Here is a 14693-nt window from a genome sequence, read left to right on the forward strand (position 1 = left end):
ATACATATTTCTCTACCCTAAAGTAGACAGGGGAAAGGAAATGAAATTAAGAAAATCACAAGGGGCTGAGAGATAGTCCTAGCAGAAAAGCAATCGATCCCCAATACCACATGGTCCCCTGAACATTGTTGGGTGTAGCCTTGGATCCCCATCCAACTCCAAAATCAAAATCCTCCAGGCAAGTGACCTGGGTAATCAATCACAGCACCATAGAGCTAGAACAGCACTGTGCCATAAGCCCTTAGCACTAAATACTTGTCTGGTTGATTGAGAATAGCTGGGAGGGGTTCCAGGCACCCTGAGCACTATTTGAGAACCATCCCCTCTGCAAAAGTGAAAATCACAAAAAAGAAGAAAAAACATGTTTATGGTACTGTTTTTATGAATACCATGCATTTTCATTGTCTGCCTATAAGAAATTCCAGGTATCAGTAAACCTGTTCAAGGTTAACTCTATAGTAATAACTAAACTGACATAGATAATTTTATCTCACCAGAAAAAGAGACTACAGGAGAGTCTCCATTCCTAGATTCAGTTACAACTATGGGGGGTTACTTGGAGGACAGGGTGTGAGTAGGAAGAACAGTTAGAGAGAGTCGATTTCCTGGTGGTACTAGAAGTTTAAAGGGGGAATGTAGGAAATTTGATACATACCCAGAGGTGTTAAGTTCTACTCTCACAATTATAAACTAATGATAAGTCAGTAAAAATAGGGTAGGAGGAACAGAGCCCTTTCTCAATAAACCCTCAGAGCAGCTTGACCAAGTAGGTACCCCTAGAATCCCCTTTTGACAGACAAGGAAATAGCTTCAAGTGGTCTCTGAGCAAGGAAATTGCAGAGCTAGGATCTGAGCTGAGGTCTGTGACCTCAGCTTAACCAACGCTGTCCAACAAAAACTTGCAACTCAATGGGAGTCTCCCATATTGCTCTGTCCCATACGGAGCTGTGTGTACTCCAAGTGTGTACTCGGAGTGCTGTGTACTCCGAGCAGGGCAAGTGCAACCAGGTTTTAAGCTTTATTTAGTCTTAACTCATAAAACTTAAGAGCCATACAGATCTCCCCCACCTCCACCACATTGGGTGGGACAGCATGTTGCCCTCAGCTCATGTCTCACCCACTTAGACCGAGCTCCTGAGCAGAGAGTGTTCTGAGCTTCCCATACTGAGGAGGCACACGATGTTCCCACCATAGGCTCATCTTGCTTATGGTCCCCACCATGACTTGAGAGGTAGGTTAGCCTTGCTCACCAGGTTGCTATGTGAACTGGGCTATTCCCGGAATCCCCCGGAACACAGAGGCCTGGCCTACCTAGCCGGGCACATGATCAGTCCTTAACCAGGCATCTGCTGCCTGTGGCCTTACCTGTGTGGAGAGTCGGGATCAAAGCACGTCTTGGTGACATCAGTGATCTCGGGATCACAACACTCTCCGCCATCAAAGTTGAATCGTTCATAGTTGCAATCCATGTCACACACCCCATTCTGCTGCTTCTTCACAAAAGGGGGGTGGCGGAAGTGGCGGCAGTCCCCGCCATCATGGCCAGTCAAGGTATGGTTGCACTCAGGGTCACAGTTCTCATCCCCAATCTTGCTAATGTCACAGTTGGCCAGGATGAGGCGGCGACGCAGGGAAGAATTGCTCACCTCCAGCACCTCCAGCTCCCAGGAGATGTTGTAGTGCTGGAAGGCCTCGGCCAGCTGCCGGTGCTGGAAGTCAATCTGCTGGCGGCTCACCGTGGGGTTCTCCCCGCCGTCCTCATGCAAGTTAACCACACGGTAGCGCACCACCTTGGGTCGGCGGAAGCGTGGCAGCTGGTTGTAGCTGGCAATGACCTCAGGGTTGTCGCACAATGTCTGCCCACACAGAGGGGGCTCCAAATTAGTGTCCAGCAGGAAGCTGTGGACACCACTGGGTTCTACCCGTGGGCTGTTGCCATCCTTCATGGGGGACCAGGCACGCTTCACATTGTCCCAGTTCTCCTGGAGAAGGAGCTGAGGTAGAGGAGGGTGGAGCCCCTGGATTTCCATGTCCAGCAGTACCTCCCGCTGAGTCCTGGCCACCTTCCACAGGCTGAAGCGTTCAATGGAACCCCGGAAGTTGTGGTTCAGAGTGCTGCCCCCCAACATAAGTACTTTACACTTCTGGGTCAGTGGACTGAAGATGCCACCCACCTGCTCTCCAGAGGTGGCCACCTGGGCACCATTCACATAGAGTTTCATCAGCCGCCCATCGTAGGTGGCAGCCAGATATACCCACTGGCCTGGGAGGTAGCTGCGGTGGGCATGGATGGTGGTCACTTGTCGAGCCCGGTCAGTCTTCAAGGAAAAAAAGTAGCGTGGGTCTCTGTTGCCTTGGTCACTGATGGTGTGAATACCCACGACCCATCCTCGGTCACGTGAGGTATAAGAACACTTGTCATACAGCCCTATGTAGCCCCAAAAGAAAAAGAGGAATAAATAAAGGATGCAAGAAGTGGCTCATAAGTGATTTCTCCCTGATAAAATATAGATCCAAATACTCTCTTTAGACCTGTGGTTTTAGCACGTGCACTGGGACGGGAGGTTGGGGGATGGGGGGTCCTGGCAGTTGTCAGTGGTGCTTCTGAGACTAACTAACCCAAGGGTAAGTCAAGGACTCATGGGACCCAGAGGACAGTGAGTTGAGTTTGGAGAGGGTGAAACCATCACTTAAATCCAAGGTGATTCATCTTTACTGGGTTTGAATGAATATTACAAGAAATATTTTTGTTTGAAATATGGGTGTTTGAACAAAAGGAAACAATATGGTAGCACTCATTATCATTAACATCAGAAATCTTGGGGTTTCTGCAAAGCAGTTAGATGAGAAGGACTCTGGATCCAAGAGGGTATTTTAAGTGTAAAATAATACAGGTGGTAATAGTCACTGATGGTACATAAAAGATGCTCACATAGAAGATTGATCCTTACTGGAGACACCATGATTTTGGTTGGACCCCAGAAATAAGCACTCATCAAATGGTAAGTGTTCTAGATTTTCAGGAAAGCTGGTCAGAAGAAGTGAGGGTCAAGGGCTATAAAGATATTATTCATAGGAGTCCTGATCTTAATTTTCAAAGAAAAATAGACATCTTTAATATCTGTGCTGGAAAGCCTTTTCCAGACCATTACTTTCAATCCCTTTACTTTACAGGGGAGGGAGCGGAGACCTGTTTTTTGTTGAACTTTAAAAGTCTTTGGCAATTTTACCAAACCCAAATTTTTCTTGATTTTCTTTAGTATGCATGCACATGTTTTTCAGTGAGCAACTTCTTCACACAGAAAACATGTTAGTAATCATAAGCATAATCTTTCAAGTCTCTATCACAGGTTAGGTATTATGGAGTGGTCACTGTATACATTAATTTATTAATTCTTAAAACACCCCCAAGGCAGTGATGCTAAGCTTCCCATTTAATATAAGACAATAATAGAATTAAAGGCAGCAAAGAGATGGGTTTATTGTTAACTGTTTTACAGGTGGACCTTAGATCTATCAGATCCTGGGACCCTCTGTACTGTGCTCTGCAACCCCTTCCCTCCATTATTAATGACACCAGAGTTTTGAACTGCACCATAGTGGAGGTGCTACCAATTTTAGTTAGGTGTTTGGGAAAGTTCCAAGCCAGACTTTTCTAGACTCAATCTGGGAGCCCCAGGAAGTCACTTAACAGATTCTCTCAGGCTCTAATTATCTTTTTACTCACCAACCCCCATTTCCCAGCCTTTCTGGAAGATACCCAGTGTCCTTGGCACAGACAAAGCTGTTGGATGGGGAAGAGGACTCTCTAATTAAGAGTGTATTTTCAGTGTCAGATGATGTATGAGGCCAGGTGGGAGGAGAATGAATAAAAGATGCTCATTTAGAAGGATAGCCCCTATGTTCAGCTGGAGGATTATTGCGGTCACCATAACTTTGACAGTGCATCTGCCATTAGTACTCATCAAATGAGCATGGAGAGCTTCCAGCAAAATCAATAGAGGAGGCCCACGCTGCTGTTCCTCCTTTGTGGGCACTTCGGCCTTAGAATTCGTATAAATCTCTCTGTTCACAGCTGACGCATAAATGGATGGCAGTTTTGGCTGGGCATCTAAGTCCGCCTCCAACTCACCTCCTACTCCCTCTTCAGGTATAGGGCAGAGTCTCCCCAAAGTCAACCTACTCTCCTAGGCAGTACAACCTTGGCCAAGTGCTCTGGGCATTTATAGATCTTGGTTCTCCATCTGGGAAATATGGGGACTGAGTGACATTCCCCTGCACCTGACTTGCCTGCTGCCTTCTGATTCCAGGTTTCTTTCTCAATTGAAATAGAAATGAGCTTTTCTAAGAAATTCTCCTTGACAGCCCATGTGAGTGCTGCTCATTCTCTTCCCTAAACTCTTTGGTTTTTAAGAAACTTGTTTTCTGGTTTTGGAGTCATTCCCAGAAAGTTTGTTTCCTGGGGTGATGATTCCTACACTAAGGGTCTCCTGCCCCAGCACCTTATACTACACCTGCCTGGGCCAGTACTTGGTAAGTACCTCAAGAAAGACTTATGTGGAAGATTCTAAAGAGGGAAGAGAAGAGAAAAGGTAGAGATTTGGAGGATGAACAGAATCAGAGGTGCTGATAGATGTCTTTGGCTAAAGGATAGACAGAAGCAGACTTCTTACTGAAAGTGCCTGCTTACTGGAGTAGGAAGAACAGGATCTATGGAAAAATCTGCTTTAAATTCTGATGATAGCGATATTTCTTGAGGGCGGGAGTGCAAGTGGGACACCTCAGAGTGCTCACTGATCACTCCTGACTCTAAGCTCAGGGATCACTCCTGGTGCTGCGCAGGGAACATTATGGGGTTCTGAGGATCTAACTTGAGTCAACTGCATGCAAGGCAAACGCCTTTCCATTGCACTAGAGCTCTGATTCCTGATGACAGCAAGTAAGCACTCATACATTGGAGACAAACACACATCAATTCTACCTATTGTAATCCCTTCATCTGCGCCTCTCTTTACAAAAACCTTAGATATATCCTTGGCATATAGGGATTATCCACAGAGATGTAAATTTTTGAGATACTGGAGATAACTGGAGAGTGAACAGTCATTAAAAGTAAATGGAAACAAAACTCAGAAAGGACAGAGAGAGTAACCTGCAGATGTCTTGCCTGACAATGGTAGTTAGGAGGAGGAGGTTCAAATAAAGTAGAAGTGCTCCCAAAATCCACTACCAAACTGACTTTGAAATCATGAGGCTACTTTGGCATAGCTGTTATTCAGAAATTGTTCAAAACTCAGCAGCCGGAGTGATAGTACAGTAGGTAGCGTTTTTGCTCTGTATGCAACCAATCTGAGTTCGACCCCCAGGTACCCGACATAGACCCACAAACCCTACAGGAATGATCCCTGAGTACAGAGCCAGGAGTGAGCCTCAAGAACAGTGTGGCAAACAAACAAACAAACAAAAACAAAAACAAAAAAATGTTCACCAATGACTTCTCCAAAGTTCAAGCTCAGACTCCAGATTTGGGAGAACTTGCCCCCAGATCCATCTGCTGCTGCTTCTCACTGTGTATGTAAACCGGAAACAAGTAATGTTGGGGGGGGGCAGGGTGCACACTGACACACTGACCTGTACCATCTCACCTCTCAGCTCACCTTCCTCTTTTCTGCTAGGCTAACCCCACTTCCCTCAAACAGAAAACTCTCATGAGAAAATTAACATCTGAAACAGGATCCTCTTCCCCTCACTTTCTCTCTTTCTGGTGGGTTTTTTATTTTGCCAGGGGCTCTTTTCTTCCCTGGTTTTCCTGTTGCCTTTGGAAAGTGTCTAGCCTGCAGAGCAAGGTAAGATGTTTACACATCTGTAGGGCGCCCTCAGTTCAGAACCTTCCAGGGGCTCAGGATGGAGCTCAGGCCACCTCTGTGCATTTGAGAGACTTCGAAGAGGGAAGGAGCAAGAGTTTATTTTTCAGTGTCAGAAAGGCCTGACTCTACCCTTTGGCACAGGCCACTAGGAGGTCACTAAACCCAGAAAGCAGAGAAGGGGCAAAGAGGGTTTTCAGTGGAACCAAGAGCAAATACATGAAGGGAAATGAGAATCTAGAAGCAGAGGCTCAGAAGTTTACAGGGAAATGTGGACCTGGAGTGTCTGTGGCAAAGGGTTTGAGCTTCAATAGGGACTGGAGGAAGTGGGCAGCAAAAGGGTGAAGGCATATTAATTTCTGTATGAAAATAGCTTAAACCATAGTCTAACATTCCAGGGAGGTAGAGAAGGTTGTCAGGGGGTGCAAAGGAAGGCATTGCTGTCCCATCAGCCTAAAATACACTCTCCTCCCCCCCCCCCACCTCTCTCTCTCTTTCTCTCTCTCACACACACACACACACACACACACACACACACATACACTTGCTATCTCTGTGTCCTCTGTAGAGATGGACAGATGAAATGACCCTCTACAGTGTTAGTACTCATGCAGTCTCTGTTAGAACAGTTCCATGGAAGTAGGACAGGCCCAAAAGGACATGCTGAGTTGAGTGGGATGTTTGAGTCATTCCCAGTTCTTGTGTTTGTCCCCTCTCCTATGTGCATCTCCATCCAGGACATGCACCAGTACTCTTCTGAAGGATATGGGGGAAGGGCAACGGCACACCCCTACTCTCACCTCTACCTGGTGCCTCTTTGCCATTCTCCAAGAAGATACAGACACAGTGAAACAAACCCAGAGGGTCTCTTTGAGTCTGGAGTCCAGTGGCACCATCTGTGTGGTACCAGAGGTTGATCACAGTGAACACCAAAGGCCATTGTGCATACACTTTATGCCTAATTGTCCCAAGCCTGCCTCAAGATCACGCAGAAGAGCCCATTCACGGCCCTGTAACTTATCAGTCATTCTGGGCAGCTACACAGAGACAGCCTGGCCCACATCGAGGGGGGTGGGAGGGAAACTGGGGACATGGTCCTGGGAAATGTACACTGGTGGAGGGAGGAGTATTGGAATACTGTATAACTGAAATCCAACCATAAACAGCTTTGTAAGGGTCTCTCTCATGATGATTCAACTTTTTTTTAACAAAAGAGCATGTTATTCTCTCTCAAGAACTAAGTTCTTTCTAGAGCATGTTGATTCTCTCACTTAATCAGCACCACAACACTGGCAATATCACCTCCTCTTCAGAGAAAAGGAAAGAATCCATCAAGTACTCCCAGGCCCCTGTCTTAAACATATCATTGTTTTAAGTCCCAGTGACTCTACATGACTGGGTTCTTTGAAGGTATGGCCCCTCTCCATAAATAGTTCTATAAGTCCTAACACAGTAACATAAGCAGTAGAAGGGGACTGGACGTCAGGAGGCTGCTCTCCCTATTTTTTTTCATCTAAGCACTAACACTTAGCTAAAAGTCAAGGAATTTTATTACTGGCCCTTTGTCTGCCCTCTCTAGCATGTCTCTTGTTGCTGGGACCCAAGAGTTCATAATGACGGTCTCTCTGGAGTTCATAATGACTTCTGGAGCTTGTCCTTCAACATCTGGGCTCCAATTTTCAGCCTCCTATTATGCTGGGAGGGCTGGAGCACAGCGGTAGGGCATCTAACTTGCGCGCGGCCGGCCCAACTGAGCCGGGTTCAATTCCTCCGCCCCTCTTGGAGAGCCCAGCAAGCTACCGAGAGTATCTCGCCTGCACGGCAAAGCCTGGCAAGCTCCCTGTGACTTATTTGATATGCCAAACACAGTAACAACAAGTCTCACAATGGAGACATTACTGGGCCCGCTCAAGCAACTCAATGAACAATGGAGGACAGTGCTACAGTGCTATTATGCTGGGACCTAGATTTGTTCCAAACTTTTCATAGGCTATTGTGCCATGTTCTCTTTCTTGAAAGTTGATGTCTCCCTTCATGGCTGCCTCTGATGTCCTTTTGCATCTATCAGGGATTGCACGGTGCCCTCCACTCCATTCCCAAATGTAGAAACTGAAATCCTAACCTCAAGGAGCACAGGATGTGATTATATTTGGACAGGACTTTTTACAGGGGTAACCAAATTAAGATGGAACTTTTAGGGGGTGGGTCAGTGTGGTTGGTGTCCTAAGAATAAGAACTCACAACAAAGACACAGAGATGGAAAACCATGTGAAGACAAAGGGGTAAGGTAGTAGCTTCAGGTGGGAGGGGGGTTAGGGTGATTGCTAAATGGAGAGGAGCACATGTTTTCAAGTTAGAGACTCCACATCCTGCCCTCTCAGGTAACCCCTCTGAGCACTGCTGGGTATAGCTCCTGATAACCCTTAAGCAGGGGTAACCTGGCTAAGCAGTCCCAGGAATGGTCCCTGAGCTTCTAAACTGCTAGGGAGAGTCCCCTTCCCCCAAATGGTTATCTACAAGTCCCCCACAATTTAAAGGGACCATCCTTTGAGGTTCCTCTATACTCCTGAGGATGTTTTAACTAAATACAAACTCAGCTTTGGGGCTAGAGAGACAGTACAGTGGGTAGGACACTTGCTTTGCATGTGTCTGACCTGAGTTCGATACCCAGCATCCTAGATGGCCCCAGCACTCCAGCACTCCCAGAAGTAATTCCTCAGCGCGGAGCCAGAAGTAAGCCCTGAGCATCACTGGGTGGGCTCCAAAAACAAAAACAAAAACAAAAAAACAAATCCCTCCCACAAACTCAGTTTTGAAAACATTTGACTTTCCTCCCTGTGGAGGCAGAAGAATTAACTAAGGAGGACCATTTTAATCAAGTCCATATTGTTATTTGTTTTTTCCTCATTGGGAGAGTGGAAGTGGGAGGAGAGAACACTCTACTCAGGTTGTTTCTGCCTGTGTCAAGATAACATTTCCAAATAATGATGATAATGACAAATGTGCCTGGGAGAGCCTTTCTGCAAAGCACAGACAGGCCCACTTTGGAGGCACACATCACAATGACCCAGTGAAATGGGCTCTACTCTGATTCCTTTGATGGGGAAGGAAACTAAGGGACAGTGAGCTCTCCTCCAAGGATGCTTGAGAATGAGGCCCCCACATCAGCCTCAAAAACCAAAGAGCCTCTCCAGGAGGTTGTTCCTCTATTGCTATTCCTCCGAGCCCAAGATCAAGATTCTCGAGTCTCTTTACTACATTTGCTGTGGCCCCCTGATCAAGTTCCTCCTCTCTATGTGTTTCTTCACCTTCTCTACTGGATGAAATAGGAGATCACTGACACCACATGGCCACAGAGGCCCTCCATTCTCCACTCTAGGTGATGCTGAGATGCCTGTTCCTCCAGACCATCCAGTCATGAGTCCCATGGTGGGTGGTGTAAGGGCATGGAGTGTGGGGGAGGGGGTGTTGGCAGGGGGAGAGAAAGGAAGGCAGGTTCAGAGCCTTAGATTTAAGGATGTGCATGAGCTGTGGGACATCTGGCAGGGGAAGAGAAGCAGAGGTGAGAGGATGCGGGGATGAAAGGGGGAATTTAGGTCAACAATCTGGTTTCTTTCAGGAGGCCAAAAGAATGAAAAGCTAAAGGTTGAAGCTGATCCTTTTTGTTTTGTTTTGTTTTGTTTTGTTTTCTCTCCCATGATTTAATGGCCAGTATCAAAGCCAAAGAGGAATGCTTGAGAGAGCAATCCTATGGAAAGCTTTTATCTGTCCTGAGGAGAGTGATTAAAACAGACAGATTTGGGTTAAGTGGACCCATGGTCTCGCACTGGGTTCAGGCAGGAGGAGGACCAAAACGACCCTGCACACCAAAGCATTTAGAGGAAGGCTGGGGGGTCAAAGAACTGGGTACCTGAGGGGCTGCTCTCTGGCAGCATCATCCCTCCAGAGCTCTTTGGTTTCAAATAAAACATGCCTAACTGGATGCTTATACCAAACTTTCCCACATCCTGGACAGCTCTGTCACCTGGAGGAAAAAGAGACAACTACACTGAGACTGACTCTTTGGGGATACTTTCAAGGTCAAATTGCTAAGGTGTCACCTTTATGCTGGCCATGCAAGTAGATGTAGGGGCCAGATTTCCCTTTGCAATCATATGAGACATTAAAAAAGCATCCAGGCACCATCCCTCATTTTTTCCATGCTGAGAATTATCACCTGAAAATTTCTGTACCACATGATCTGCTTACCTTTTTTTTTCCCCTTGGCAGTGTGACCTTAGATAAGTTCATTCCCCATATGCCTTCCAAGGATTAAAAGTTTTACCCTGAAGACTTCTCAGATTGCTTTTGAAAAAGGAGCTAAATGTACATTCATTTTGTTGTAAACTATTTAAAGTTATCCAGATGTAAGGCCAGGCTGACTGGAGTGTGCTGATGGGTTCCTAAAACCCATGCACGAGCTTTATTAGTATTAAGTTTTAGACATGTCTTTGGAATGGCAAAATGCTCTCTTGAGAGCTCAAAGTGCATCTGAGTTTCCCTCTGCCTTTTGACTCTCCATCCTGCCTCCTAGGTGAGCAGGCTCTGCAGACACAGCAAGGTTAGAGTCTTAGAATATGCCAATAATTTGTATTCAAACGTTGGCTCTGTCATTTACTATGTGAATTAGGAATGTTGCAATGATTCTCTTATTGTTAGTTTTCTCGCCTATATAATGGGAATGATACTATCTACCTGAGTCAGGTATAGGAAAAATTAATAGGACAATGGAGGTACCAGAATCTAGAATATTGATATTGACAACATAAAAAATGTTAGCATGTGTACTAGGGAGTTTGATATACTGAGATTTCAACTAAGTGTTTTCTCAACTATAAACAGTAAACTAATTAATTGTCTTTAAACACAAGTATCATTTTAAAACTTTGTAAAAGAATACAAACATTTATAGTATAATGAGAAATGACAGTGAAACTCCAATTGATATTAATAAATATATGTCTTCTTCCAGAGACCTGAGATCATTTATCTATTTTCCCTTTACTGTTCTATTACATTGCATACTTTCTGACATCATTCTTTAAAAGAGATTTTTGTTGATCTTATCACATGTTGTTTAAGAAATTGGTACATATCAACTCAAAAATAGGAAAGTGAAAGGAAGGGAAGTATAAGACAAAGAAAAAAGATGTGGAAGAGAAAGGAGCAAAAGAGGAAGAACAGAAGGAAAAAAGGAAGAAAAGCATAAAAAGGAAGAAGAGAAAGAAGAGGAAAAAGGGATGAAAAAGGAAGACAGAAAAATAAGGAGATGAGGAGGGGAAGGAAAAACAGAGGAGGAGGAGGAATTAGAAGAGAAGGGAGAAGAGGAGGATGAAGACAAGGAAGAGGAAGCAGGGAAGGGGCAGAAAGAAGAGAAGGAGGAGCAGGGGAGGAGGAAGAGGGAAAGAAGAAGAGGAGGAAATCTAAGAAGCAGCAGGAAGAAGAGAAGATGGAATAGAATAATTCATTCTGTTCATCTTTAGAGTCACCAAGGCACAACCAGGACCCAAGGGAGAGGAGCTGATGATGGAGCTGTCCCGGAGCTGACAGTGTGCTCCAGGTTATTCTGATGACTTAAGGTCCTACATGTTCTCCCTGCTACCTCACCAATCTCAGAGATAAGGGTACCACTTTTCAGAAAGCTTTCAAGGCCCAGGCATGCTGAGGGGAGCTCTCCATATTTACAAACGGCGTCTGGCCACCTTGGCCACTTGCTTCAGTTGTGTAAAATACTAAAATGAGTAACAAGGGACCAGGAAAGCACTACTTCGTCACGTTGGGATGTAACTGTGCATGGGGATCACAGTTCCCTTTGTGATCACAATCACACCTTCCCCAGCTCCCTTTTCTCATCAGTGGAAAGAGAGGTGCCCAATGAAATAAATATTTCTAAATTGGAGATAGCAAGAAATGAACATTTACCACCAATATAATGTCCATCTTGGGCAAGTTCCTTTTCTCCCACCCCTGCACCTTTGGATATAGATATTTATTTTATTTTTTTAAGTTTTAGGCATTGTGATTTACAATGCTGCTAACAGTAAGATTTCATGATTACAATGTTCCAATACTATACCTTCCCCCACTTCCCTCCACCATCTGTACCCCCATCACCCTGTTCATCCTCCCCGCTCCTCCCGCCACTCCCAACCCCTTGCCCCTAGTCCCCAGCCAATGGTAGCTCAGTTCTATAGAACTGAGCTTCAGGTGAATTTGGGCATTTTTAAATTTTATTACTATATCTCAAAATATATAATGGTATCTTTCCTGTGTTGAATATAAAGAAACATATAGTAAAGCAATTTTTTTTTTCATTCAGGATTGGTACATCCTGATTCTCATGGACCAGGACACCTTTATCTCCTTCTAGAAATGTATATAATTATATATTATGATTTCATTAGCATAATGACAAATACAATCAGGAGGCTCTATTCATTATTGTTACAAAAATTATATTAACATTTTCTTCTGATTTCAAAAGAAACAAAGCCATTTTTTATGGATCACCTAAATAAGACTATGGATTTCAAGAGACTGCACCAAATGTGTGAGCTAACCTTGGCTCCATATCTGAACTGAAAATTCTCATCTACAAAACAGCACAGGGATGGGGTATTGAGCACCTATAGCCAATCCTAGCAGTTGATAGGCAATGGGAAGGTTCCCATATAGATGAGCCAAAGGATTCAAAGCTCATCATTGACTTAGGCCCACAACCAATTACAGAAGAGCACGCCTTGGACAGAGTGAGCTAAGGTCTGGAAACAAAATTGGGCAAGCTGCCATCACCTCATCCTGGCCCACACAGCCCGGGGTGAGCTTTTTCAAAAGAAAGTAGGCAAAAAAGAAACTATAATAATGAAGAGACAGATAATCAGATTCCCTCTTCATGGGAATGGAATTACTTCCAATCTTTTTTGCCCAGAGAGAGCATTTTCTCAATGCCAGGCATGAGGCTAAGCATTTCACATGGATTTTCTCCTTTCATTATCACACTGCTGCATGCAGAGAGGTTGTACTCTTATCCTTTGCTGGAGGAAAACTGAGACTCCAAGAAGCCCAAATGAGTTGTCAAAACCTAAGTAACTTGCAGTCAATAAGCATATGGATGGATCCAGAAAGTATCAGGCTGAATGGTTAGTGAGGAGAGGGACAGATACAGAATAATTGCTCTCATATGTGGGATGTAAAGAAACGCATTAAGTGAACAACATATGGCCAGAGCAACAGAAAATAAAAACTGGTCTACAGAACTGAGTTCACCTCTGTTGGAGAACAGGAAGTGAAGGAGCTGGGGGTTGGGGGTGTGAGGAAGCACTGAGGTAATCGTGGGGGGAAGTAGACACTCTGGAGGGTGTGGTGTTGAATGTTGTATACATGAAGCACTATCATTGTTTTTTGTTTTTTGTTGTTTTGTTTTAGGGCCGTACCTGATGGTGATCAGGGCATACTTCTTGTTCTGTGCGTAGAGATCACTCATGGTGGGCTTGTGGGACCCATATTGGATGCCAAGGATCAAACCTAGGTTGTCTGCATGCAACGCAAACCTCCAACCCACTATCCTATCACTCTGATCAAAACCCCTATGATTAACAGTACTTTAAACAAAAATGCCTCAAATAAAATTATAAAATAAAATCATAATAACACCCATGACACTTTAAATTAACTTGCGGGCAAGTCACAAAATTGGAACTCAAACCAAGCAATCAAACTTCCATGTGACGTGATCCTATAAAGGACAGACAACTGATAGATGAGGAGATGGAGTAGTTTTTGATTATAAATAAATAAGAAATGATAGGACAAGTTCTAGAAGAGTTTGTAAGAGCAAACTAAACTTAGCAGAAGGAACATTTGGATCTGGTTAGAAGACTCAGAAGTTTTACTGAATGAATGACACATGTGCTGAGACTGGAACAAGGAAAAGAAATTAGATGAGAAAAGTCTGGATAAGGAGCTTCCAGCACAAGGTGGGGCATTAGATTTGGAGAAGAGCTGAACAGTCACAGAAAGGTAAATCTGGGGACACCTTCTGGGGATATACATGTCTGGGAAGGGGTGTGCATTTGATGAAACTAAGTATGCACAGAGCAATAGAGAAGAATCCAGGACTGTCTGTGACTGCATTGATAAGGTCTCTGAATGGCATGCCAAGAGATTAGAAGTTTACCCCTTAACAATAAGGAAAGTTGGGTGTTTTTGAATTGGAAAGTCCATAGAAAACAAAAATCATTAGTCAGGGATTTCGTGGTATTCTTACTAATAAGGTCACGAGCTGAAATGATCATTTGTTAATGTCTTATGACTCTCTGTCCAGTGCTCACTGGTTATTTGAAGTCACTTATCATTAAGAATTATTAACAAAAATGTGAATTATAAGTAAAACGTTGACTAGGGAAGATTATAGACTTTTCAGATACTTTCTTTTGATTGTTTTAAGATCTGCTAGACAATCATGTATGTGTATGTGATGCCTAGGAATCAAACCCAGGACCTTATACATGTAAGGCAATTGCTTTAATGTTGAGGCACATTCCCCCACCCTGACAATCATAAATTAGGAATCAACTTAGAGATTCTCTTTAAGGCTCTAGCTGGATAAATAGAGTTTAGATGTTCCTTGGGCTCTGGATTTAAATTTTATTCTACTAGATGGAGGATGATCTAGCTTAGCTCAAGAATTGGCCATTAGTTGGTGTTAGTCAAATATCATCTACCTTCGGGGACTTGGTTTCTCCATCTACTTGACTCTCAGGAGAGTTGATCTCTAGGATCATTTCCAGC

The 14693-nt window shown here is 44.2% G+C and overlaps 1 protein-coding gene across 1 annotated transcript in view; it reads right to left on the reverse strand.

Moving 5' to 3' along the window:
* PAPPA (pappalysin 1) overlaps nt 1-14693 on the reverse strand; it is a 263826-nt gene that overhangs the window by 228983 nt on the left and 20150 nt on the right. Inside the window, exon 2 of the mRNA XM_056138647.1 lies at nt 1366-2428. Within this exon, the coding sequence (XP_055994622.1) occupies nt 1366-2428 (1063 nt within the window). The remainder of the gene's footprint in view (nt 1-1365; nt 2429-14693) is intronic.

Source organism: Sorex fumeus, unplaced genomic scaffold (genome assembly GCF_029834395.1).
Source record: "Sorex fumeus unplaced genomic scaffold, SorFum_2.1 ptg000129l, whole genome shotgun sequence".
In the NCBI taxonomy this organism is placed as follows: Eukaryota; Metazoa; Chordata; class Mammalia; order Eulipotyphla; family Soricidae; genus Sorex; species Sorex fumeus.